The 26,823-nt window shown below is 44.2% G+C and overlaps 1 protein-coding gene across 1 annotated transcript; it reads right to left on the bottom strand.

The window, feature by feature from the left end:
• Positions 1-170: 170 nt before the first annotated feature.
• Positions 171-23,815, bottom strand: RIPK4 (receptor interacting serine/threonine kinase 4). Its single transcript, XM_069785073.1, has 8 exons — positions 23,570-23,815; positions 15,376-15,667; positions 7,495-7,643; positions 6,631-6,680; positions 5,433-5,591; positions 4,387-4,493; positions 3,623-3,875; positions 171-2,597 (listed from the first exon to the last, which is right to left on the bottom strand). The coding sequence occupies exons 1-8, from the start codon at positions 23,749-23,751 to the stop codon at positions 1,420-1,422; spliced, it is 2,370 nt and encodes a 789-aa protein (XP_069641174.1). The 5' UTR covers positions 23,752-23,815; the 3' UTR covers positions 171-1,419.
• Positions 23,816-26,823: the final 3,008 nt, after the last annotated feature.

Raw genomic sequence — 26,823 nt, 5'->3', positions numbered from 1 at the left:
GGCGAGGTACCTGTCTGGGCAGCAGCCCACCAGTCAATAGGGAAGATGCAAAGGCACTTGCTTTGGCTTCAAGGTGGGGAAGAAAACTAAATTCCCTGAACAGCTACAGCATAAGAGAAAAGCATCCCAGTTGTACATCAATGTGTTACATACATAAATGCTAGGCTACATGGAGTTTTAATCTATAAATTTATTCTGTAAATAACACCCCCAATTCATTCAAGCTCCTTACCTTCCATTATAAAAGCTAAGGGGAATGTAAAACTGAGGACAGCCTTACATGGCAATGGTTTGGGCTTCAACATCATTAAACACATTACAGTTGTGTGCTGCTGCTGGTCAATGGGTTTTCAGTAGCTTTAACAACTACAACATAGAGACAGGTATGGAACACAATCTTTTATTAATAACAGATCACATTTGAACTTTGAAAAGAGTGAAATTAAAAGGTGTATTAAAACATACCCACTCTAAGCAATCTATTTTCTTCAGTAGAAAAAAAGCATACAACAGGTAGAAATACTATATACACAGTATATCAGTCTAGTCATCAGCCCTTCCAAACATTGTTTTGCAAGTTGGTATAATGGTGTTAGAATATACCATCCAGTTACAGTCCAGTATGAATTTTAGCTTCTGACTTTTTCATTTAAGACAAACCACTAAGCACCTAGTTTAGCTTACTGATCTTAGAATACATACAAGGTGGTACTGTATATGAAGATACCAGTGTTAATCTTTTACTTCTGCTTATGTATTTTTGGGATCCTGCCTTGTTAATAAGTCTGCCTCATCAATTTTGAGTACATGGAAATCTGTAATCAATGTCTCCATTAAACAGAGTAGAGTACCTTGTGACACTGAAAGATGATTAACTATATCTTCAATAGCCCTTTCCTCATCTCTTGTGTTAATTATTTCAAGCAGATTTGTGTTGTGTTTATTTTACATTGGAGCCTTTCAGCCCAACATACAGATCACTGCAATAAACCAGGAATCTACACTTTTTTTTTTTTTTTTTTTGGAGGAAAATAAAAAAGCAGAATGTTAGTTCTTAAATTAGTTTGGCACATAAAAAAAAAAAAAAAAAAAGCAGGGGAGGGAACCTACAAGTTGCATCCTTCTCACAACATCCTTGGGAGGGGAATGTCAATATACAGACAGGGCAGGCACACGCAGAATGACTGATACAGACCACAGCATGGCAGACTCCAACTCTTAGCCTTACATGTGGCCTTAGTCCATGTGCACTCTCATTTGCACACTCAAACACAAGTAGCTTCTGCTTGTTGCACCTCAGTCCATCAGCTGACACCACTGATGAGCAGGTCACTGCACAACTGAAGAAGGCCCTCATGAGTCAAGCTCCAGCAGCCTTCTTGCACCACGTAGAAAGGTAGCAAGTTCTGTACCTTTTGCTTAAGTCTCACTTAACAACACAGTAACCGAGCTATTACTGCTCTGCTGAGCAAGCTGTAGCAGGGTCTGACATGTGGGTCTTTGCATGTCAGTGTGCGCCCCATGCTTCAGAAGAACCTCAACTGTTTTTGTGTGCCCTCCTCGTGCAGCCAGATGAAGAGCTGTCAAACCTTCACTGTCAGAAACATTGATATTTTCTGAACTGACAAGTTCTTCTACTACTTCAGAGTGCCCATTTTCTGCAGCAAGATGTAACGCTGTCCTATTTAAAGGGCCTCTGGCTAGAACGCTGGCCCTTTCATCTATCAGCAACTTTGTTGTTGCTAAATGGCCGCTGCGAGATGCCAAGTGCAAAGCGGTGTATCCTTCTGCTGTTGCTGCCTCAATGTCTGCACCGTGTTTAAGGAGCAGCCTTGATGTACTTGTGTGGCCAGTTTCAGCAGCTATGTGGAGAGCAGTCTGCAAGAGCACATTCTTTATGTTGACATCCGACTCCAGGTCTATGAGAAGGCGAGCGACACGGTAGTGTCCTCGTTGGGCGGCCAAGTGTAGCGAGGTCCTTCCGTCCACGGTCTGCACATTCACGTTTGCACCCCGCTGTTTGGCCAGAAGCTTTACAATGGGGAGATGACCTTGCCAGGCAGCATAGTGCAGTGGCACCCAGTCATCCTTTCCTTTGATGTTCACATTAACGCCTCTTCTCAGCAGGATCCGCACAATATTCTCTTGGCCATACTGACAAGCTATGTGGATGGGGGCTCTGCCTTCAAAATCTACCTCATTTAAGGATGCGTTCTTATCAAGCAGCATTTTGGTGCTGAAATCATCCCCATTTTGGGCAGCAAAGTGAAGAGCAGTCCACTGATCCTCGTCTTTGGCATTAACATTGATTTTCCTAGCCATAATCAGCTCCACAATGCTTTTAACTTTCTTCTCAATGGCTATGTGAAGAGGGGTGGATCCTTTCTTGTTGGTGAGATTAGGGTTAGCGTTGTACAGGAGGAGCCACTTGACACATTCTTCTTGACCAGCTTCAACAGCCAAGTGCAAAAGACTGGAGTTCCCATCTAAAACAATATCAACATCTTGAGGCTGGAGGATCTTCATCAGCTTACTGGTATCTCCAGATAAAATGGCTTCCGTTAGCTTCCTCTTCTGTATGTCTGTAGTACCAATATCTAGATGCATATAAGGAAGAAATTTTTTTACAATGAGGGTAGTGAAACACTGGCACAGGTTGCCCAGAGAGGTGGTAGATGCCCCATCCCTGGAAACATTCAAGGTCAGGTTGGATGGGGCTCCGAGCAACCTGATCTAGTTGAAAATGTCCCTGCTCATTGCAGGGGGGGTTGGACTAGGTGACCTTTAAAGGTCCCTTCCAATCCAAACTATTCTATGATTCTATGAAAAAGACACCATCACAATTCTGATACCCATCAAATGTTACTTGCCCATGGCTAACATATCTGGTGGCTTCAGCAATGATTGACTCCCCTCCCCCCACAGTAGTTTCAGGACAATTTCAGGTCAGATCTGGAACCCCACTTTTACTCTGTTTCTTGTGAAATGAAGAACAAAGGATGCTGTGGTTGATCTCCCTGCACTAATCATTGTTTGCCTAATGGGAAAATAGTTGCCTGTTTTTTGCAGCACTGGATTGAAAAGGGAAGGGCATGTGCACAACAGTGGGCGGTCCTTATTACAATGTTCATGAGGGCTGCTGAGAAGGTGGCTTGAGTCTTCTCAAAAAAAAAAAAAAAAAAAAGTGCTCATACTTGGGCTTAGTATAACTGAAAAAGTCACAAACGCAGCTGACCTGACTGGGCATTGGCGTTAGTCCCACTCTGAGGAGGATGCTGGACTAGGTGACCTCACTTCCAACCAACCTTTACATGACTGATTCTGTAATTGCTTTGATGGGAATTCAGGTCACTTCTTTTCAAAAGTAAATGAGATTTATTATTTCTCATTAGATCATGTTTGGGAGCCACCTCTGGGGGTTTTTTTGTTGTTTTTTTGTTTGTTTTGTTTTGTTTTTAAAAACTGCCTCCAGTAAATAATTCTGTAGTGCTGACACCAAGACAAAGCAATGCTAGATTTCCAGAATGCTATTCTTTATATGACTACTCTCCAACCCATTGACTCCCATGCCCCAGTCCAAACAACTACAAAAAAACAACAACAAAGAAAACCTGACCATTACCTGAACTCTCCCTTTCAAAGGAAAGGGAAAGGGAGCCTCTGGATGAAAAAGCTGAATCTACAGATGAAACTCCTGAAAGCCGCTTGTCGCTGGAGGCAAGTTTGGACTCAGAAGAGCTGCGGCTGAGATCCTCAGGACCTTCCATAGTCTGTGAAATCCCTGAATCCAGCTGGGACAACAACTCTGAGAGACTGTAATCCTTAACTGATGGTAGAGCAGGCTCCTGTTTTGGCTGGGATAATGCAGACATCCCCTTTAAAAGAAGCACACAGCATTTTAGAAAGGTCAGGAGAGAAAACTGAGCATGAGGCCCTACAGGAAGAAATGTAAGTTTGTTCATTTGCAGGTAGTCTTTAAGCACTGTTTGTATTAAATGAAACCTATGAATAAGGTCACCGAAAATTTTCAGATGCAGGAGGGCAGCTTTCATCAGTACTCACAGAGCCACTGAAGCTGCATAGCTCTTCTGTCTACAGCATTTTTTAAGATCAGTCACACCCACATAGTTCCAGCCTTTATTTCCTAACTGTCCTGCTCTCCCTCAACAGTCTAGGCACTTAGTCCTGCACTGAGGTTTTCCTAAGCTGGTCCATGCAGGTGCTGCCAATTTTGCATTCCAGTCCTTCACCAAGACCCACTTCTATCAGGCAAGAAGGTGCTCAAAAGCAGCAAAGAGAAAGTTGCTTGGGAAGTTACAGGTCACAGAGGAACCTGTTCCTCACAAAACCTAGTGCACTTGAACAAGAGGTGGAAAGAGAAAATACCTCAGGCTTCTGCTCTGGGGAATTCTTGGTGTCCAAGTCCTGAGTTATCATCTCTCTTGTTTCATCTTCTGGTTTTTCACAAAGGGCCTCTGTTTCTGAAGTGATTTCTTTGAAGAAAACAAGAGAAGGTTTGGGTTTTTTTTTTAATAGGAGACTTTTCTGAGATGCCCTGCTGCATTTCTCTATCTTTAGATCTTAACAACTTTGAGATACTGTGGGAGAAAGACTCCAATTTTGACTATTCCATCCAGCACCTCATCAGTAGCTACAAGTGTGTAGCTAGGCAAAGAGTGCACAGGGCTGACTGAACAATTAATTTTCACATTCAGACCAGACAAACATTACATGGTGGCTACACCGCAGGACTGTGAAATAGGAACCAGTCTACTGCTGGCAGACTTAGATGTATGTTTTTAAAAAGATGGGATCCCTTTTCCCTTCAGTCCTCATACCTTGTTTGGGAAAGAGAAGAGGGAAGAGGCAAATCCCTCCCATTAACACTCAGTGAAGCTACCTGGAGATAGCACTTGCTACATCCTTCTGCACATTTGAATTCATAACAGGTGCTTAGGGCAAGTTCAAGCCTTTCACCAGAGTTGCCCTTTATTGGCAGAAAAATGACACCACAAATTATTTTGTTACAAGAAAACAATTCAGTTTCTCTGCATACAACACTAAATTTCAAGAGCCAGGGCCTTCAACACTTTGGTATGGTGAAAACCACACCAACTCTAGCTTAGCATATGCCCCGATACACACAGTCAGAAATGAACATAATTTCTGGCTAAATGGATCAGCTGGTTCAGCACAGGTCTTATTCCTGACATGTTTACATAACACTGTCATGGTCAGACTTGTCCCCAGATAATCCCTTCCTCCACAAATGAGTAAGTAAGTGGACTGTATCATTGTCTCTACCACACAATGTGCTCTATTTATTCTGTCACAGAGGTTCACAGCATTTACCCCAAGGATTAACAGAGTCTTGAGCAATAACATGACTCATAAAAGAATAAATGGGCAGCCAAGTTACGAGGAAATCTTACCTTGAAATGTTGGCCGTTCACCAGGATCATCTTGCCAACATTTTTGCATCAGTTTGATCAAGTTATTACATGAATGAGGTCTGGATTTGGAAACAGCAGGTAGCTCTGGGCGGTGGCCTTTAACTACTTTTACCATAATATGTAAAATGTTGTTTTCCTCTGTAAAACAAAAGCACACAAATTAAGATCCCCCAGCTAAAGGAATTATTTATCTTTTGTCTAAGAGCATTAACAGTGTATTAGGCTGAAACTTGGTTTTCATCCATTTTTTCTAGATTTACAGTGCTTTCTTTTATCAACAGGGAAAAAGAAGTTGGTCTTATTCTCCCACAATACATTCGTCAACGCAGTAACACCTACTTCCCATGTATCAGTTAAAAAAAATTGTCAGTGAGTGACTGTGTTCTTTTTCCACCCATAAAAGACACAGAACCAAAGGAAAAAAACCTCAAACAGTTCTTTGGTACCTCTCTTTGGATTTCTGTATCTGCTGTAAGAAAACTGAACCCCAGCTTTTATTTAGACCAGGTACCTGAACTTTTCATAAAGGTGAAGGAAGAACACAAATCAAGAATTGCAGTAATGTGGCTCTTGACTCTGAAGTCAACCATTGGGCTAAATGGGATCTCTCATTTGAAGAAAAATTAATAGTAGATTGGAACCTGTTCAAACATGTTTGCTATACATAGGCTAGTCATACACACAGGAAAAGTCATGAAGAATAAATATCTGCCTGTTGATCAGTAGATTTACCATGGGGTGGAACAAGGCTTATTCTCACAGACAGGTTTGTTGGTTTTTTTTAAAAGAACAAATCTGTACCCACAATCTACAAATAAACTACAGAACCTCGCTACAGAGAAGCTGTTTCTGAAAACAGCACAGTTGCCTGCCAGTTGGCTTTGCTCTGTTCCTCGTTGGCCGCAAACATGTCAGAAGTCTGCGCAGGCCACACACTAATCAGCAAAAGTAAAAAGGTGCAGACTAGGGCACCCTGCGGCAGTATGGGTTTCATGATGTAGGACAAAGGAGGACTTACATTTGTGATCAGAACTTGAGAGCTTGAAAGTGTCTACCACACAAGACTGTAGGAATTTGGAGAACATGCATATAATCTGGGGCTGGTGGGGCAGGAAGCACCCTTATCAATGGGAGAAAAGAAAAAATTCCAACACAACCCACAATACATAAAACTTACCTGCAAAAGGCTTCTTCTGTGTAAGAACTCCCCAAACCACGATAGAAAAGCTACAAATAAATGCAAAAAAATTACTTCTAGAAAAGCTTTAAAAAACCCAACACAAAAAAAGCTAAAAAACTCACAGAAGTATAATTTATTTTCTTAAGTTCCCTTTCCTTGTCTTTCACTTCTGCATCTAATTCAGCTGATGAACCCATGAACACACACAGCAAGATGCTGCCAAGAACCATGATTTGAAAAACTAGTTTTTGCAGGGAAGAACCCAACGCAGCAAACATAGGGACTTGCTGGAGGCTGCTGAGTTCTTGGTAACATTTACCAACTATTCCACACCAAAACTGACAAAATCAGAGGGCAGCGAAGCATTACTGTGGATTTTATTTAATACTCCAACGCTGCAAGACACCTTTAAAGAAATACATTCCATTTAGAATATGATATATCTTTTAATCTATAGCTATGATTTCCTTTTCCCAATAGCCTTACCATGAAAGAAGAACCAAAGACCTAGTGATGAAATCCACTGAATATAACTAAGAATTTTGTCACAGACTTCAAAAGTAGGTCAGGATGTACCTTTTGATGGGGAAATTAAAGATGGGCAGAGTGCCTCCCATGCCAGTTGCTAATGAATAAGTTTTACTTGGAATGATAATGCTCAAGACCCAGGATCAGCTGCAGTTTGTTAAAAGGCCTCTACGCTATCAGGACTTAGCAAAAAGCAAAGCAAACGTAACCCTTTGCAAGATAAGGCTTAAACTAGATTTAGGGGTTTCACACTCAATGACATTTTATAACCAGAAAAAGAGGGCTCACTTTACAGTATTAAAGTACTTTTAAGTGCTTTCGTAGTTAACTGACCTGTACACATCGTGTTTGGTGTCAAAACACCTGTTTTTCTCTTTGATGCGCTCTGGAGGAAGGTATGCAATTGTGCCACATAAGCCATCCATGCTGATGTCATGAGAATGGGACAAGCCATTGCACTTTGCAAGTCCAAAGTCAGAAATCTGCAAAACATGGAGGAGGATGAGGGGGAGAGAAGTGCATGCCTACCATTAGTCTTCGGAGGTGTTAACAAAAAATTGTTTGTAAAGAATGATAGATGTAACAGGATGACCCAACAAAATATAGCAAGCTGCCATTCAGAAATACTAAGCTAGGAAAACATCTCTGGAAGCATTATGCTATGGTAGGTTTTTTATATGGTTAAGCGAAAAAAAAAAAAAAAAAAAAGAAGCAAGCAGTTTTTTACAAGCAGCAACATGTTAGCCCATTACATAGCAAACACAACAAATAGTCAAGACAATTTATTGTAATTTAAAACTAGTCAAATTTAGCTAGTGCAAACTACTTTAATGTAATTATTGGTCCTGCCACCCCCTTTCCCTATGTAACCTCATGTCATATGCTATGTTTAAGTGTTCTGAACACCTGTTTTCAGACCATGAGCACTCCAGTGAGTGCAAGAGAATTGCTCTTTCAGATATCACTGTCTCACTGACTATGCCAACAAGGACTAAGCCCAACACCAGAGGCACCAAGTGTTAAAAAAACCCAAACCCAAACCAAAACACACACACACATCAAAAACCCACACAGGGAATTCTTTTTGGCAACTAGGAGATACAGCAAGTTGGTGCAGTGACGCAGTGAACACAGCTGAAATGAACAAAACAAGTGACAGCAAGTTTATAAAAAGGAAAACACACCTCCACTTTAATTTGAAGTGTCAAACAAATATGCATTCATTTGCTCTCAAAGGCATACCAATCATCAAGCAAACAGATAGGCAAAGAATTTCCTTTGTCTTACTTATTTCCCACTGGTCAAAAATGTCTATTATGCTAAGTGGAAATGTCAAGAAAAGTCAAGTCTTTTTGGACCACTCAGCCCACTGATTTTTTTGTCTACATGTTAGATAAGATCCGCCCCCCCCCCCAACTTATACATTCTTTTTATCTAATAAATAATCAGGTTTTTCAATGACTCATTCCCCTTTTGATCTTCATAGCTTCTCCTTTGAGAAAGTTCTCCCTCAAAACAACAAGCATAATTAAAAAAAAGCTCCTTTTTTTTTTTTTTTAAATAGGCTCCAACTTTACACTTTCAGAAGTTTCTCTCTAAAGGTACCACAAAGCTAGTCATAACATGCATCTATTACTGGAAAGGGAGAAAACTACTGCCAGCTTCAGCCTCCTGGAGAACAGGCACGCTACACAGCCATTGGTCTTCAAACACTAGGAATCTCCCTTTGCCATAAAACTAAGCAAGCAACCCACACAGCTTCAGGAAGAACTTCTCCCAGGGAAAAAGAGTTCGAGGCATTCTTAGGAGCTGTAGAAGTCCTGTACCCTAGCACACAGGTATATCCAACCTGTTGTCCATCTGTATCTTAAATCTGTAGGGTAATGTGGGAATGACTTGAGAAGATAAAAAAAAAAGAGGGGAAAAAGAAAGGGGGGAAAAGCAAAGTCATCTGGAGAAATAGCTTTGCACGCATGTAGGGCTGCACTCTCAGAGGAGGATTGCTGACCTCCTTAGTAGGCCAAGCATTGGAGTCCAGGAAAGCAGTAAGTACTCAAGAAACGCAGGTTTGCAAGCCAGCTTACCCTGGGAAGAGCTGAATCAACTGCCCCAGGAAGTGCTGCATGAATTTGGGGCACTTACTGCTCCACAGGAGAACAAAAGCACAACCCCAACATCATACAAGCCCATGGTGTCAGGTTAATAAATGAACCGACTGCTGCAAGTCTGAACAGATCCAACTTGGTGAAGCGCTGCTATCCTTTGATTAATGTGAAGCAGAGACTTGTATACACCTCAAGAAATCCATATGGCATGCAGGCATAATTAAAGTAATACACCTTCCTCCTTGTCTAAACAATACCGGGTTTCCTACTGTATAAGTTAAGAAATAAAGATGAAATACAGACAGCACAGTGACACTCCTGCGTTAAGAGCCACCAGCTATGTTGCATGAATCTAAGGCTAGGGGCTAAGACAGAAGGCTAAGCACACTAGATGATAGAAAAGGTCTCAGTCAGAGCCTACAAACCAAGAAACAGCTAAGGTACATAGTATACCCCTCCCCCAGGCTAGCAAGAACTTTACCTTGTGAACTTACCCTTACCTACTGTAAAGACCTAGGTTTTATACCAATTAATAGGAAATTCATCTGTAGAGCAGAGCTTCAATTATATCAAATGCTGCAGAAAGCACTGGAAATTGAAGAATTGTTATCTTCCAGGCTGCAACAAAATAGTAACATTCTGCGGACAGCTTTTGTGGCTTTTATTAGTTCCTTTAGGGTAAATTTTCCACACTGCATGGTGTATTTAGTCATGGAGTTTCTTTAAACATCAGTGGGAACCGTGCAGTGGGTGGAAGACACAGCCATTTAACTTACCTATTTTGCCTTTAAATTACTTGCCAGGTACCTAGTTCTGCAACACAAGGCACCCTTGCTGGTGAAGGTAGTGAAAGTGGAGCAGCCCTCCCCACTTCTTCCTCCACATCCCTGCTAGCCCTTGCAGCCCACCCCAGGATCTGCCCTGCCCCATGATCCGACAGAACCCATAACCTTACTCCTCACATCAGTTATTTCAGGTGGATCCCATCATGCTTCAAAAGCATAGCTAATATCAGCAGAGTTAAGAGGAGACATGGAGGCGACAGACTGCTTCATGCAAAACATGTGGTGAAGAGGTAGGAAGAAGAGAAAAAAACATTGGCCAAAGCCCACGCAGGCAGTGGGATTGTTCATGTTCAGGCAGCTCGCTCAGTCTCTGCTATTTAAAGGTCTGCATGAGAATAAACACGTGAGTAGCGACTGGCGAGGGGAGCTGTACATGTTTTCCTCCCCACTTCCCAGCAACACTTACTTTACTGAGAGATTCCAAGATCTGAAGATTTTTTTTTTCTTTCTTTTTTTAGTTTTGTTTTAAATCGAGCATGCTGTGCACACAGGTCTTTCTCTGCTTCTGTCATTTGTGGACATTTCCATTCTTGTTTGTAAAAACCACTCACTTGCAAAGTTTTAGATGCTCTGAGTTTATCAAGTTATTTTTTTGGAACTTCTTTCTTTTTTTAAACTAGTAGATATGGTCACATAACTACAATGGTTACTAAAGTCAGCTATTCCCAAACAATGCAGGGATCTATCTCTCAGGAACAAAATTAGTGCTTGGAAAGTGCTTTCACTGGTGACTCCTGACAGGCCATCCGGAAGCATGCACTTAGCTTCTGATTCTGCACATCGTTTTTCTGCAAATGAGGCTCAAGAACCCACTGCAATGGACTCGGGGACAGAGTTCACCGAAAGGTTTTCTTCATCAAATAGGTAACAAAGCCATCAGATTAATTTTTAATTGCTGCTGGCACATTCAGTATTTGCCTCTGTCCAAAGTCTCCATGCACTTGGATATTGAGAATGCCACCACATCTGTCTGTAGGGTTTTCCCGTGTTAGGGGGTGGAGGTGGGGTTGGCCTTGTTTCTTTCTTTTTCTGGGGGTAAGGGAGAAAGGCTGGTTATTTCAATTTTGTTCTTTAAGAAATGCCAGAAATTTTTAAGAGACTTAAATGGGTCACAGATTTGGACTACTAAAAATTAGGAGTAAAATTTAATTCCAAGTGTAGACATAACCAGCATCCACACTTCAAACATATGTCTTTACTTCAGTGTTTATGAACACACTTCAGTTAGTTAGCTACTAAAAGAAGTCTTTCTGAAACAGACTGTATTTCCATCCTTTCCAACCTGTCCTGAAACCTTAACTCTTAAAAACCTGTTTCAGGTGTGATGTTTGTAATGCTCTTTTCAGAAGTGGCAGAAACCAAAGCCATGGTCAAACATCCATTTCAGTCCATCATAAATCTGCATTACTGTAACAGGGATGGTCTTGTTCCCTCCCCTGTGCCACCACAAAGAGATCAATTAGAGAATTGATCAAGGTGAAAACCAGCTTTGTTGGTTGGGATTAAAGAGCCATGCAACAACAGCCCTACATGGAAACCTTGATCAAGAGGGGTGGGAAACAGGGAGAAAGGACACACAAAACAACAAAAGCCTCTTCTCACTTCTAGTAACAGAAAAACATTTGCAGCTGATAAAAAAAAAAAGTGGCTGCGTTAACTCCATCAGCTAGTCTAATAAAAGCAGACAACTGCTCTTTACCAGCCTGGCCTCTGGGTATTACTTTGACCTACAGTTAATAACCTACATTAAGGATCTTTCTGATAAACAAATTTGCTGCCTGACTAAGTTTCTTCTAACTCCACACTCAGAAATTCTGCAGCCCATTCTTCAGCTGAAGCAAATAAAAGTGAAGACCACAGAGGCAACCTATCCATATTTACTAAGACCATCAGCACAGCACAACACAGCAGCGAACTTCACTCTTCATACTTGTTTAAATTAGAGCACTGGGGGGGGGGGAAGGGGAATACAGGCAACTACAGTGAGCTTAAAGCAGTGCACAGCTGAGACCAGCTCATCCTGCTTCAAGTTCTTTAAAAACAAAATCTGGGAGATGAAAAATAACTGGTGGGGTGTGCATGCATGTACCCACACATATATACGTGCCCGTGTGTATACGTGTATGTATACACATATATGACAAGATGAGGAGCTGCAAAAAACAGGCTGGATAGTAAGAGAAACAAGAACTTACAAATAATGCTTTTGCCCAAAAGAATTAAGTTGCTTGTTGACTTCATTTCAAATACCTGAACAAAAAGTAACTCTTAAGTATGAGAGATTGAAGATAAGAAACCTGGGAAGCAGCAATAGAGAGAGCATACAGGCATGGTAGCTGGCAACACTTTAACGTAGGAGATTACTGCATTGGGGTGTGGGGGGGGTGTGTGTATTCTCCTACTGAGGGCCCTGGAGAAAGATCACATCGGAGCAGGGAACGAGCAAACTAACAGGCCGCGAGGGCAGTGCTGGAATGTGGCATTGCTTCCCCAGCGCCAGCTCCCCACAAGCAATTGCCACATCACAGGGAGCTCTGGGGAGACATCCAGAATGCGTACGGAGGGCAGGAGAGCTGAAGAACAAGTTCATAAGACGTGGTCCAGTTAAGCAAACGATAGGTGTTGGACAGCCCGTAAGTACTGGAAGGCTGCATATATGGAACACTGGCGAAAGAGGCAGGGAGCATCTTGTTGGTACAAATGGAAGTAATGGATTAACATTGAGGAAAACAAATGCAGGCTGATCCCTGCTCACAAAGCCTGCCTGGGTATGGAATAATCCTCCCAAGGAAACCACACTGCTTAAGGCAACCAAGATGGAGCAGGACGTGGCAGTGAAGGGAGCCCCCAGCTGAAGCTCCTGTCAGCACTGAGCTCTACCACCACTCGTAGGGGAGGAGGCATGCATGCATGCATGCATCCATCCATCCTCCAAAAACCAGCAAAACCTTAGCTTGCATTGTACATATTACATACATTTAAAATCACCAAGGAATCCCCCAACATGCCTTTGAAAAATTTAATATCTGTCTATCTATATCCCTGCTCAGTGCTCAGGCTAATGCTATCCTCTTAATTATCCTCCCAAGAACAAAATTCAGCACATACTTATGTAATACACAGGAGACGACTTTATGATATGGAGGCACCCACTTGATGATAAGTTCTGTACAACACTACTGCATTAGTCACCATCCTCACTTGGGGTTTTTACAGCAAGCACTGTGCTAGTAAAAGAAGAAGGGCGTGTTTCCATTTAACTAGCAATAGAGCACAGCAACATTTCTAATGTGCCCCACTGGAAGACTGTCTGTTTCCTGGCTCAAGGGCAAACAGTTTATAAAAGTACTCCCTACCTCCAAACTCTTCTTTTGCAGTCTGCAACATCTGTTCACACACCTTCGGATTCTATTAGGGACAGGTCACCTACTAAATTAACTCTAACATTTAAAAAGTAAAAACACTTCAATCATCAGCTCCATTAGCCTTCCAGCAAGAAAATGCACATTAAATCAAGCTGCAGGGTCTGAAATTTAATTACAAGTCTCACATCACACAAAAAGAAGGTTTGGGGCCACATTTTTAAAGTGAAGGCGCCTCACAGAATATGTACATGTCTTATTTTGCATATAGGGTTCCTGTGTCTGCTTTGCTGCTTGGAGGGGTTTCCAAGACGCCTGTAGATGTAAAACACTGCTGGCTGGAAAAAGGGTTGGAGTAGACCATTCTTTTCTGAACATAATGGAAAGGGTCCAAAGACCTTCATGTGTTTCATATACAGAGCAAGTAGTAACAGTCTAGGGATGTCAGCAATGACCTCACCAGAAACATTTTTCTTTTTTGTACATTTCACACTTTGCCCCCTTGTATTACATCACCACTCAGATATAGGCTATACAGCAGTCAGAATATCAGGCAGCATTTCAACCTCCTTAAACAGTGAGAAAAATACAGCCTTCATATCTTGGCTCATGGATGAGTCAATAATTAGGAATTTAAGAAGTTATGCAAGCAAGCACAAACTTTAGGTAAATAAATACCTAGCAAAGGCCTCTCAGCACCAATGTGGGAGAATATACTTTCAAGAGTTCAGATCCTGATGTTCTGGTCATAACACCATGGACCACCTGTAGATGCTTCCTATCTCAGAAGGAAAATCCTTCTTAGAAGTAAACCACTAAGACGCCTAGTAAAAAAGCTGAGACTGTCATAGATGTGATTTCATTAGAGGCACATACCTCTTACAGCTCCAACCTTTGCATGACATCTGGAGAGATGTTTTCATTCAATGAAAACTTCATTTTTAGAATGGTACAGCAAGACCAAAGCCGTTTGGCCAGTTTGAGGGGGATGGGAAAACAGGGAGCCAGATGGATGATGGCACTGATAAAAATCTATCTCTACATGTACTGAGTTATATCAGCCAGCCAGCATGATTAATCCTGCAGATTAATCCTGCAATTCTAAGGTTAAGAGTTTGGCCACTGATTTGGGGAAAAAAAAAAAAAAAGAAAAAAAATCAGGAAAAAGATGTATTTCAATCTCTTTCCTCTCCAAAAGTAAGGATCAGAAAGCAAGCACAACCCCCTTAGCCCAGCTGTCAAAATAGAACCTCCAAGAGAGAAGGCCAATAAGTTTGCTAGCTTACTCTGGAAATAGATAATAAAAAGAATTTCATGCTGATACAGCCACAGAAATCCCCTTAAGTGACCTCTGGTATGCATAAACACTCAGGACAGAGATACTTCTTCACTGTATATGCTCTGAGCAAACGAAAGAAGAAAACAAGTTGCCTCTGGGAAGGCTTCTCTGGACTCCAGCTGTAAATGAAATTTGAGTTTTTAGTGGAATGTACAAAGCCAGAAGGACCTAGACAGAATAAGGTTACCACTGAGAGCTCTGGAAGTGGCATAGATGATTTAGAGGTTCACACTGCTTTCCTCTCCCTGTTCTCATCTGCCTCATGACCCTACTGCATGGAAATTTATAGCAGGACCCATTAGGTCTCAAAAGCAGAGTTCACTACACTAGCACCCTCCTAAAATTTCAGGAGGGTTCTCACAAGTTCCCTAACTCTACCTCTATTTATGTACCAAAATGGTGCATAAATCAGGTAGACAAGTTGGGGGACTGGGAGGGTTGGGTTGGTGGGCATTTTTCTAATTTAGAAGGAATGCTGCTGGTTTCTCTCAGGCCTTTGAGTTTGGCAGGACCCATGCAAGAATATCCAAAGGTGGGGCCCTGGCACAGTGCCCAGTGTGTACCTTGACATGGTAGTGGCCATCAAGCAGGATGTTTGCAGGCTTGAGGTCCAGGTGGAGCAGTGGAGGGGACATGCAGTGCAGGAAGTTCATCCCCACAGCCGTCTCGTGGATTATGCGGAAGCGCAATTCCCAGGGCAGTGGTTCAGAAGCCAGGAGCTTTTCCAGAGATCCCGTTTCCATGTATTCCATGACTAAGCCAACCGGCTCTTTACAGATGCCATAAACAGGAAGGATGTAGCGAAACTTTGCCATTTCCATCTTCCTGGCTTCTTCCAATAACTCCATGCGCTCCCTGGGTAGAAGAGAACAGATGGTGAAGGATGGAGTAGCTGTTTCCCCCCTGCCCTCAAACATGCACAAAACATTTCTTATGAAACTGAACGCCACATTTCATGATCATCGCTTGGCTGAACCATGCTACATCTCACCAGCCTGTACTCCAGGCATATTTCCACATTTACTAACTTTCTTTTATGCTTCTAATGGTAGGGAGCTCACAGCTGCTGAACCACAGGCAAGTTGTACACTTCAACAGTGCAAATATCCCTAGCGTAAAGTCCATCTCCCTGCTTTGATGTTTATGCTGCGCTGTTAAGAACAAGGACGATACATGTAGTGCCCAGATTTACTACCGCTGTAACTCCTTGGGCTAAGGTAATTAACTTTTTGTGAGTCATAAGACTGTGTTAATCAGGAGAGAGCATGGACAGCATTGCTTCAGCTGCCCTGCTGGCACAAGCCGCCAGCACACAGAGCCAGGCCTTGGGAAAGGAATCCCCAGGACCCACCATTTAGGGGAGCAAGCTGCCCGCTGTAGCCGGGGGGACACAGCAAAAGCCTCCTCGCTCTCAAACCCCAGATTTGGCAACCCCAATACTATGCTCACTCAGCTCCAGCGGATGCCAAAAACTCCCAGCACGCCATTTTCAGTGATGTAACAGGCCCAGCACCGGCACACGTAATGAGCACCACTGGGTTGTTTACAGGTCACTTTAGCCTGACCCTGCAGAGTGCTAAGCATTACTCAGTCCAAGCTGCAGCCTCCCAGGTCAAGACCCTTAATTGCCATGCCCTCCTTCTGCACCTCACACACAGCCTTTGGGCTGCAACAGCCTGCAAGGACCCGTCGGGCACCGAGTTGGAAAGGGGAAACAAGGGTCCTCTCCCTAGGCCGACTGCGCCCACAAAGAGGAGCCATACGTGATGGGTGAAAGAACTTTCTGTCTGTCAAAAACTACATTATTAGTGACAACAGACAGTAGCCAGAGAAGCTTTGGGCCACAGGCACTGATGCATCACTGTTGCTGCCACCCACCGATTCACAAAAGAGGACACAGGGAGGTCAGATAGGTAATATTTCCCAAACAGACCCTCTCTTATTACACGACAGCTCTTGTAATGTACCCAGTATGTGTACGCTATTTAATGGAGAACAATACCTGGAGCAATAGGATAAAGTTTTAACACAGATGCCTGGTAAACAGAGAGTCCTACTTTAAAAGAAAAAAAACATTGCTTTGATGCTCCCCCACCCCATGCAGGCATTTTGAGAAGACCAGCTGTCCTGGAAGATGTCAGAGTTTAAATATAAAGCTCAGCAAGTACATTCACAGTGGCTGCAACAACTGATCAGAGGAAAGATGCTTGTACCCTCTGCAAGGCAGAAAAAAGCTCTGTCACCTGCCCCCTCTGCCAGTCCTTGAGAGCTGGAAAACACCTGGGGACCAATCCTAACCCAGTCACAGTTTGTGCCTTGTGCCACTAACAAGTGATGCCAGTTACTACTGTGGGAGCCTCTGCCATGGCAGAGCTATCAGCTCAATCAACCTTTTTTTAAAAATAAAAAATAAAAAATCCAAGGCCAGCTAGAAGCACTCTCCGTTTCCAAAAAGAAAAATGCCAACTGCAGCCTCAGCACAATGAAGCCTCCCCTTTCCGCCCCCCCCAAGCCTGGATGATCCGGGGCAGCACACACCACCCATGCTGAAACGAAGCCTGCAATGGAGCCTCAGTGCTCCCACATGGGAGCAATTTTGGGAGCCATATTTTAGCCCTTAGACCCGTCCCCTTCCCCTCTGCTTCACCTTGCTGTGGGAAGCACAGAGTTGATGTTCACCCAGACAAGGTTGGAAATGCAGTCTGCTGCCTGTTCCTCACCAACTGCAGCAGCCTGCAATAACCCGATGCAGTTAACATTTCACACTAGGGGGGAATCCAGCCCAGCAAGAAGGAGCAGACCTATTTCAGAGGCAAGATCAGGCTGAAAAGTGGTTTAAGAGGGACATACATACTGGGAGGAAACTAAAAAGATAAGGGAAATCTTTTCTCTCTGTTAACCATGTTGGCTCCTGCTGCTCCCTACAGCAACTTTCTTGTGAAATAATTGCCTTTGTAGACAAGTACCCAGTTTGCTCTTTGGCACGCTGGAAGGGAGCGCCTATGAATAACACAACCAACTCCTTGCCCCCAAGCCACATGCATAGCCAGCATAATTCACCAGGCTTCGGAGGGCTGAGCTCTGGAGTCAGGGATGTAAAATACCTGTCTGAGCCCTCCAAGGCAAGGCAAGAACTCAGCAACAACTAAAGCCTAACAAGAACCACTAGACTTCCAGAGACAGAGTTCCTGGGCTAACGACAACCTCAGAGAGCATCACCAAAATCACAGAGATCAGCTGCTCGAAATGGGGCATTTTCTCTACGAAGAATTTCCAGTTTCAACAAAATAAAAAAAAGCTCCCTCTCTGCTTGGACCAGACCCAGTTAGCTGAGTGAATTAACTGACTAATTAACAGGCAAGTGCCCTTTATCTAATTTCCCTGTTTAAATAAAAGCCCCATACAACAATTGCCACCTTTAGCATCTTCCCATACCCAGAGCATCCAAAACTGAATCAGCCAGTGATCTCATATAGGCAGGGAGACATGTAAGTTTTCAAATACAGGCCCCTGTCACCTTTAGAAAACAGAAAAGGAAAAAAGACAAAAGAAATAAAGAGAGACAAAACACAACTCGGTCATTAGCCAAGTGCTGGAGTGGCTTGCGTTAATTGTATTAACACAAACAGCTCCTTAAACCAAGATCTCCTCCATCATGCAAAGATGAAAGGTCTTTCCCTTCCCTTAGCACAAGGTGCTACTGGCACTCAGCACAGTCTTAGGTGTTCTCAACGTGCCCATCACCTCAATACGCAAGTGCTAATGCTGCAACAAAGGATGAGGTTAGGTATCCTTCAAGTTCACATTTAACAGATCAAAGGATGGGATGGGGCGAGGGAGAGGGGGTGTTTATGCTGCTCAGTTATGCTTAGTGCTTAGAAATTATTCTGCACTATCACCAAGAAACACTTCCCTCCAAAGTGAAGGAAAAGAAAAGCTCCTTATGAGGTTTCTCAGTCAAGAGGCATGAGACGAGCCTCTGTTATAACAGAGTTTCTTATTTAACACGTACACAATTAAAGAGTCAGAATTATCTTCTCAAAGCACCTTGGCTCTATTCACCTCCCCCCTCCAGTACTACATCCTAACATTATGGTAATAAAAATTTAAAAAATAAAAAGCTTGCACACAGGACAGCTGAGCTCATGGGGTACATACAGTTTCCCTTATAAAGGTATTCAAAGACAGGGGCACACACATCAAGAGATCTAGCACTGGGTTCAGTGCCAAATAGCATCTCTGTCAGAGACAAAGTCAGTGACAGATCAGCCATTTTCAAAGCAATCAGAAATATTACATGAACAGGGAACCTCTGACATCCCCGAAAGAGCTGTCTGCTTCCGCTCAAAGTCAGACCCCGAATGGATAGGGCTGCACTCTTTGGATTCTCCCGGAGAGACAAGGGACTTACTCCTGCCCACTGTCTCACTCCCCAGGGCCCAGGGCCCAACCCTTGTACCACAAACCCTGCCACAAGAACAAGAATTACGACTACATCCGCATTTGCATGTATCCAATCTTTATGCCCTAAAGATAACACAGTGTTATAAAAATGCAACATTAAACTCACAAGGCAGTCCTTGCAGTTTTATATTCCCCCACCACTACCATCACATTTCCCTAATGGAGTCTGAGACAGAGCAGTTAAATTTGCTCCAGAGAAACTCAAAAAGCCCTGAAAACCTGTAATGAGGACATTTGTGCGAACCACCTCCAGACGAAGAGCCGCCAGGCTTCTCCCAGCCCAGGCGAGATCCAGCCCTGCACAGCCATGCTGCTGACCAGTGGGGAATGCAAGTTACCTCTTTACAAACTGCTGGTCATGAAGATGGGGTCCACAAAATTACAACACTTCTGAATTTTTTCAGGGACTCTTTTCATCTGCATGCTGGCAGATGTTTAAGAGCATACAGTGACCTCTGCTCTGCAGGGTACATCTTTAATGACCTTCACACTGCTGATCCTCAGAGAAGAATGTGAATAAGAGAAGAAAAGGAAAAGCACTGCATTGTCAGGGCAGAATAAGTTTGGGGAAAAGAAAAAAAATTTAAAAAAAAAAAGAAGAAAATTCCTTCTTTTGGGTTAACACAGATCTCAGCCCTGCTAACAGATCTCTGCTGTATAGCCCTGGTACAAGAGGATTACAGGTTAACCTGGGCAGCTAGGCTCACCCCTACTCTTTAAGGAGCACAAGGTGAATATTCAAATTCTACCTACACATCCAGAGACCGCCAGAACAGACATTCGTTCACTTTCGTCACCTAAATAAATGCAGCATCTGCTAACAGCAAGGCATTTCTAAAACCTCCTAAATTTCTATGTCCCGCTCCATTCCTAAATCCAGGTCCTGCAGAGGGAGGTACATCTAGCACTTTGCTAATTTTTTTTTTTTTTTTTCTCCAATCAAGAATGCAGACCTTTCCACCTCCACACCCTGTAGTCACCTCCACCAGTTAACACCTCCAGTAAAGAGCCCCCTCTGGGAACCGTTACACCATTCATACTCGTTACAGTCTGCACATTTATGTTCAGCTATAAGAAATCCACAAAGGCTTCCAGGTTGTTCTCTCTGAGCTCGCCACCCTTTTTCTCCAGGCCACGCTTCCATTCTGGCCAAGAGGGGTAAAGAGAAGAGACTTGGCACTCTCCACTGCAAGTCCTGGGGGAGAGGCTCCTCCACCCTTCTAGGTCACACAGTCTTTTCTTCAGGCTTACATTGAACCTCCCCATCTCAAGAGCATCTTGAGTCTTATGTGGGAAATGTTATTTCAGGAGACAGAAAGGGGGAGCAAATAAGGCGTTAGGAATGGAATTTGGCTTGATCGCCTGAGAGGGCTTGGGCTTAAAGGTAAAAACACGTCTGGCTGTACATTCAGTTTTTCTTCTGCTTGAGGCCACTTGGCTCTATGCTGTGATAATTGCCAAAGGAATTACTCCAAATCTCTTACTGTCTGCAGAAATGCAGTAAGAGAGACTACACATTATTACTGCCACCAAGACATTACGAACAGGGTTTTAATGTGGTACCAAATAAATAAATAAGAAAAAGCCTCTGTGTTTTTCAGTCAATGTTTCTGATACCACTGATAATTCTTCTAACTCTGCTGCTTCACAGGATTCCAAGGAACAGCTAGTCAAGTTAATCTCCTGGATTAACAATCTAATTACATGGGCTTGTTTCAACCTGTGAACTAGAGGGGTAGTGTTTTATTTTGTCTGTGCCGCCCACCCCACCCCACCATTTGAATGGCACAAGTTTCTTAGAGAAGTTCCAGGTGAAAAGTCTCTTTGCGGAGCAGCATTACCAGCTACTGAAAGGGGTTTGGTAGAGCAGCCTAAGAAGCAAAGGAGAAAGAATATACAAATTCAGTTTAGCTTTATTTTCCAATTTCTAATTAGCACTCCCCTTAAGCATCTGAAGCACAAATTCTGCAGTAAAACAAATAAATTAGTGTTTCAAGAAATGGTTTGTTAAAATAAACCAGGAGCTGCAGGAACTCCACGCCCTCAAAGTTCCCAAATTCTCAAGGGACTTTTCTTAACTGTATTGCATGTTCGCATGATCTCTCCGGTATCTGCACACCTCATAGCCACTGAGGGACAGGTGGTTCTCTATTGCACATTGTGAATATATTAATATAGAAATTTCATAGCAACTCTCAAAATTAATTGTTTATATTAAAATAGGCGACAGCATCCTTTCTCTCAGACTGAAAATTAATGTTTAAGTAAATTTCTAGATGTATTCTGCAAATGAGAAGTATAGCATGTTCTAGCTTATTTTTAAGAGATGTTTTCATTTTAACTGCAAAATTACTAGTTTGATTAGGCCTCAATAAGCATCAAGTCTGAAACCTGCTTGGAAGTTCTAATGGTAGGAGGGCTTGCGGGTTAACCCAATAAAACACCCTCTGCAACTTTGAGGTCTTTCCCATTTTATTCACAGACAGCACAGTTACCCTACACATGTATTAAACTCTCCCTCTCCCCTTTTAAAAAAGGCACATTTTATCTCATTTACTGTATTATATAAGCCATGCCTACAGCAAAGTCAGCAATTCAGATAACGGGCAAGATGCCTCACTACCCTAGTAATCTTGTAGAAGACAGGCTTAGAAACATTTTCCATCTTGGGCAAACTTATCTCTCTCCTCCTGCAGGAACCACAACAAGCGAAACCTTTTTTGACTGAACCAAACCACGTCTCAAAAAATGAACTGCAGAATCAGCTTGTGAGTTAGCAGAGATCCCAGAGATCAAGGTGGAGCTGGAAAAGCTTCATGAATGCGACTTGGCCATATTCACCTCCCTCTGCACAGCTGCCAACTGGCTGGGAAATCACTACTGTCCCACAAAACAGAAGGATGCTTCTAAAGATGCATCTGACAGCCTTCCTCTCCTAGGAAAGGAGAGCTGCACTCCATAGGCCCCCATCATACATGGACTGTGTGAGCACAACATAGCTGATTGTCCTCCACCATGGGCCACAGCTAGTTACAGAAGGCAGATGAGCTGGAGAAAGTTCTCACCATGTGGTATATTTACCCGCAACACAATACGGCTCCACGCTGGACTACCCAGTGAGGACTCATCCCCGGCAGACACAGGGAGGAGCACTGGCCCTGAACTGAAGCTGGAGAACATATTTCCCAGCACATCTCCTTTCAGCACCCGCTCCTGAAAGACAGCACGCCCGTGCCTGCAGCGCCCACGCCCGAACACCCCCCACACCAAGCCTGCTGCTTACCGCTGCTAACCACCGCATGGGAGTCACAACTAACGCATCTGCAAATGCCAGCTAAAGGGCTGGCTTTTCTCAAGGTAGGGAGCTCACTGGAGCGAGACACGGCGGGCCTGAGAAGCCCCCAGATCCCATTCAGCTTTTTCACTCCTCCTGCACTTCCCATTCAGGACTGCCTTCCACGACCTTTGGAGCTGCAGCAGGCCGAATGCTTCGGCGCAAGCCAATACACGCACGACCAGGGCAGGGCAAAATGCTTTCCGAATTGCTCCGAGGGAATAGGCAAGACCTATGCTGCAGCCGTGCGGCGGCTCTTTCCAAGCTGCTGCAAGTGGCTAAGGAACACAGCTTATTCTTTGAGGGAGACCAGCCCCATTATGTACGATATAACTAAAGGTGTTGGTCCGGGCTTCGCTTAAGTGTGACAAAGGCCACGTTTGCCTGGGGAATATTTAATTGCGTGGCTCTCTTCGCTGCGTTTAGTCAGACCTTCATACCCGTTGTTGCTGTTGGTAAACAGGGCTGCAGCTACGGTGCTCCTGCCGCGTTGGCGTGGGGCTGGGTGGCTTTGGTTTGTTCTTTTTCGAGTACGCTCCCAAGACCCGTAACTCTGGGCTACATCGCTTGGTTCATTTCTCAGAAATAAGGTGTTGCGCTGACAGGGCGAGCCGTATTACCGTCTTGTTTGGCCTCGGAAGGGCTTGAACTGCTGTGGAGCACAGATTGCCTACATTTGCATGCCTCGCGGAGGCTGAGCCAAGGAAATAAGATAAACTGAAAACAAACCCTGACGACAAAAGAATTAAAAAGATAAATCTCTAAGAACCTAGGAGATGGGCAAGGGCTGAGGAGGGGGAGCCCCTCAGTCGCCCCGCGGCCTCCCGGCTGCGCATACGCGCAGCCGGGAGGCCGCGGGGCGACTGAGGGGCTCCGGGGTGCCTGGAGAGGGTCATTCCTGTGGGAAGAACCGCTTCCCCCCTCCCTGTCCCCCCCACCGTGTCCCTGTCACCCCTTACTTCTCATCCACGTGAAGGCTGGGCGAACACTTGATGGCGAGCCACGTCTTCCAGTGGAGATGGCGCACCTTATACACCTGCCCGAAACCCCCCGAACCGATTTTTTCCCAGCTGCCGAACTCGTTCTCCTCGAAGGTTTTCAGCAGCCCCATGGCCCACGGGGAGCCGCTCTCCCGCGCCATGCTCCTGCCGATCCCCTGAGCCCGATCCTGCTGCTCCTCCTCAGCCGCCCGCCCGCCCAGGTGAGTCAGGTGTGGCCGGGAGGGGGGAGCGGGCTGGCGTCACTTCCTGGGCCGGGCCCGCCGCCGCCGCCGCGGGGAGCTGAGCGCAACGATCGCTGTCGAGGGGGGCGGTTGTGGCCCGGCCGCCGGGACGCCCGGCTGAGGGGAAGGTTTAGCGGCCCGAGGGCCTTACCGCCCCCCCCCCCCCCCCCGACCTCCACCCCGGAGGCGGCCAAGATGTCCCCAGGGCCGGGGCAGCGCTTAGGGCCCGGCCCGTGCTTCTCCCGACAGCCGCAGAGGGCAGTTGCCTCAGCCCCGGGTGGGTTTCTCCACAGGCCCCCTTTTCTCTCCCGGGCACCCCGCAAGCTCCCGGCGGGGGGAGCGGGGCAGCCCCCCGGCCCCCGTGCAGCACGCGTGTCCAAAGCTTCCCGGGCAAAAGCCATGGGGGGGGGGGGGGGAAGGGAGGGCTGTGCAGGCAGGTGCACTGTGATAATTAAACTATTAATTAAAGGGGGAGAGAAGCACCGGCAACTGCGTTCCTTTCTTTTCTTCTAGCAGGGCCTGCTCTGGAAACCCTGGTGGGTCTGCGTCCCTCCGGCCAAGGGGCACAAACCCTTCATCCGTGCATCCTGACCGTGTCTGCGAGACTCGGGCCAGCCCGCAGTGCGTGGCAGAGGCTGGTGTCTGTCCAGGCGTGCTCCAAAGCAACAATTTTTAGGCTTTGGGAAACCGTACTGCCAAGAACTGAGGCTTCTCTGGCTTTTAGTTGCCCCTGGGAGTAGGAGCTTTGATGATCCCAGCAGCAGAGTTCAGTGCCTGAATCCTTTTGTGGATCGAATTGCAGGTACCACAGGACTCAGACCAACGGATAAAGAGTCTTAGTCTGTTACTGAGAGGCAGCAGTTGGAAGGAAAGAGTCTGCAACCTTTGGTATGTAACTCCACGGTAAAGAGGCTATTCCAATCTGCATCACGACCTTCACACCTATCACATGTCTAAAGGTTAATAAAGCTTTTGTTTGTTTGTTATACTGAATGTCAGACTCAAGCTGATTGTTCTAGGCAGTTAGAGTATGATAATTTAATCTGGCAGGTTAGGCAATAGATAGAGGACAATGTATTTTAAAGCTAGCTTAATAGCAGTCTTGTCTTTGCAAAGCTCCATTTAAAAAGAATCTATGAAGACATTTAATTACTTTCAGAAGACGTGGGACATCAAGTCTGTTCTCAGGGCTTTATTCCACATGGACTTGTTCCCGCTTAATTTGCTCCGGATTAAACTAAACAATGGCTTACTCTGAATGAGAACATCTATGTATAAATAAATCAGGAATAAGAAATAGCTGTGTGTAGATACAAGCCCTTAGGTCACCTCTGTGACCCAACAATACACCTCTATCTGACCTCCTTCTCCTAGCTATCATCCTAACTTTTTCCTTGCTTTGATTTGGGACTACAGCTGTAACTGGATCAGCCTGGAGAGACTCTGCTTAAGTCAAAGCAATTTGCAGAACCAGGGCCTTGGACACTGTATCTTCTGGAGGTGTGCACAACTTTGTTCCAAATAGCACACCAGATATTTTATTCCACTAATATTACTTTGTCATTCAAACTCCTGTTTCATTGGGAAGATGGTGAAAGTTGTAAAACTTGAGTTAGACGAAACCCAGCTTGCACTTAGTTGGCAGTTGAGTTTAAGCAAAAAGTAGATTGTATACCTTCTACCTGCACTGTGATTTGAGAATTAATTCAACAAACACCAGCAACAAAGGAGTGAGACCTCATGAAAGAACATAGAAAGAGCTCATCTAAGAGAATTTCAATTACTTCAGTGTTTTCAAAAGGACTAGGCCTAAATAAAATTCACATTTAAAGTGCTTAGAGAACTGGCTGCCAAGGCTCTGAGCTTTTAGTTGGTGAAGTGTAGGAAGGCTGGAAAAGGGCACCAGAAGAGCTTGTCTTCAAGAGGCAGAAAAATAAAGTCACAAGGGAATTCCGGAGCAGTCAGGTCCCTGACTATAAATAAACAAATAGATAAAATATGCTAATAGCTAGCCAGACTGACAAAACAACAGTCAATACTAGGTTTATTGAGAACAAATCAGGTGAAACCAACCTAATGTATCTTTTTCTGGCAAGGTAACCAGTCTTGTATAAATCCTTATCTCCCGTGCATGTACTTTAGCAAGGGCATCACAAAGAAACTACCTTCTTACACTGTTTCATTGTCTTGCAGTATTTCTCAGTCCTTTCGGAGAACAGGATTTAATCTAGTGCTTTAGCCTTCTCTTTTTAGAATGAAATCCTTCTAAAGGGTTGCTTGGGGTATATGAAGTCAACCAACCTGAAGCTTCAACAGGTCTTAGGGGCACCTTTGTCCTGTATGTTAGAGCTAAAATATTTTGCTTCTGTGTTCTGTAAACAGATAGCAGATGGCAACTATGTAACAGCTTTAAAGCTGATACAAAAGAGCACTAATTTGCAACTTGCAACTTTCCAAAAAGATAAACCAAAAATCATCCATTTGTCCACTTTGCAAACATTTAACCTATGATTAGATTTTTATACGCAAACGGTGCAATACTGCAGTTGGCTTAAGCCAACCTAAAATTACATTGTCTCTGAAGGAGGCTGCCGTCCCCTTTTGGTGTCGGTGCTAGTATTCACACGGTTGTACTCGCGTTCACGTGGTTGAACAGTAACTGAATCAGCTCAATGATCTCACTTAAAAAAACTCCCTTGGTTAGTTTTCAGACAGATCAGAAAGCTGGCCTGACTTACCAGATGCTCGTTAATGTCAACAGAAAGGGAGGCGAGTAGCCTGGAAGGAAACTACCTCCAAAGAAAGTGATGAAAGGGGCATAGTTACACATTGTAACAGATGCTGGAGTTCCTTGCTGATCTCATTTAAAGCACACCCTCCAAAACAACTGAGAAGTATGGTGTGGCGGTGGAAATGAGCAGTAGGAAGAGGGTGGGAATTCTCAAACTAACTTTTCCACAGAAGAAAATTTAAAAAAAAAAAAAAGAAGGT

The sequence above is a fragment of the Haliaeetus albicilla genome, chromosome 6, assembly GCF_947461875.1.
Source record: "Haliaeetus albicilla chromosome 6, bHalAlb1.1, whole genome shotgun sequence".
NCBI lineage: Eukaryota > Metazoa > Chordata > Aves > Accipitriformes > Accipitridae > Haliaeetus > Haliaeetus albicilla.
Note: the sequence above shows the minus strand (reverse complement) of the source record. Positions and strands in the feature narration are given on the sequence as shown.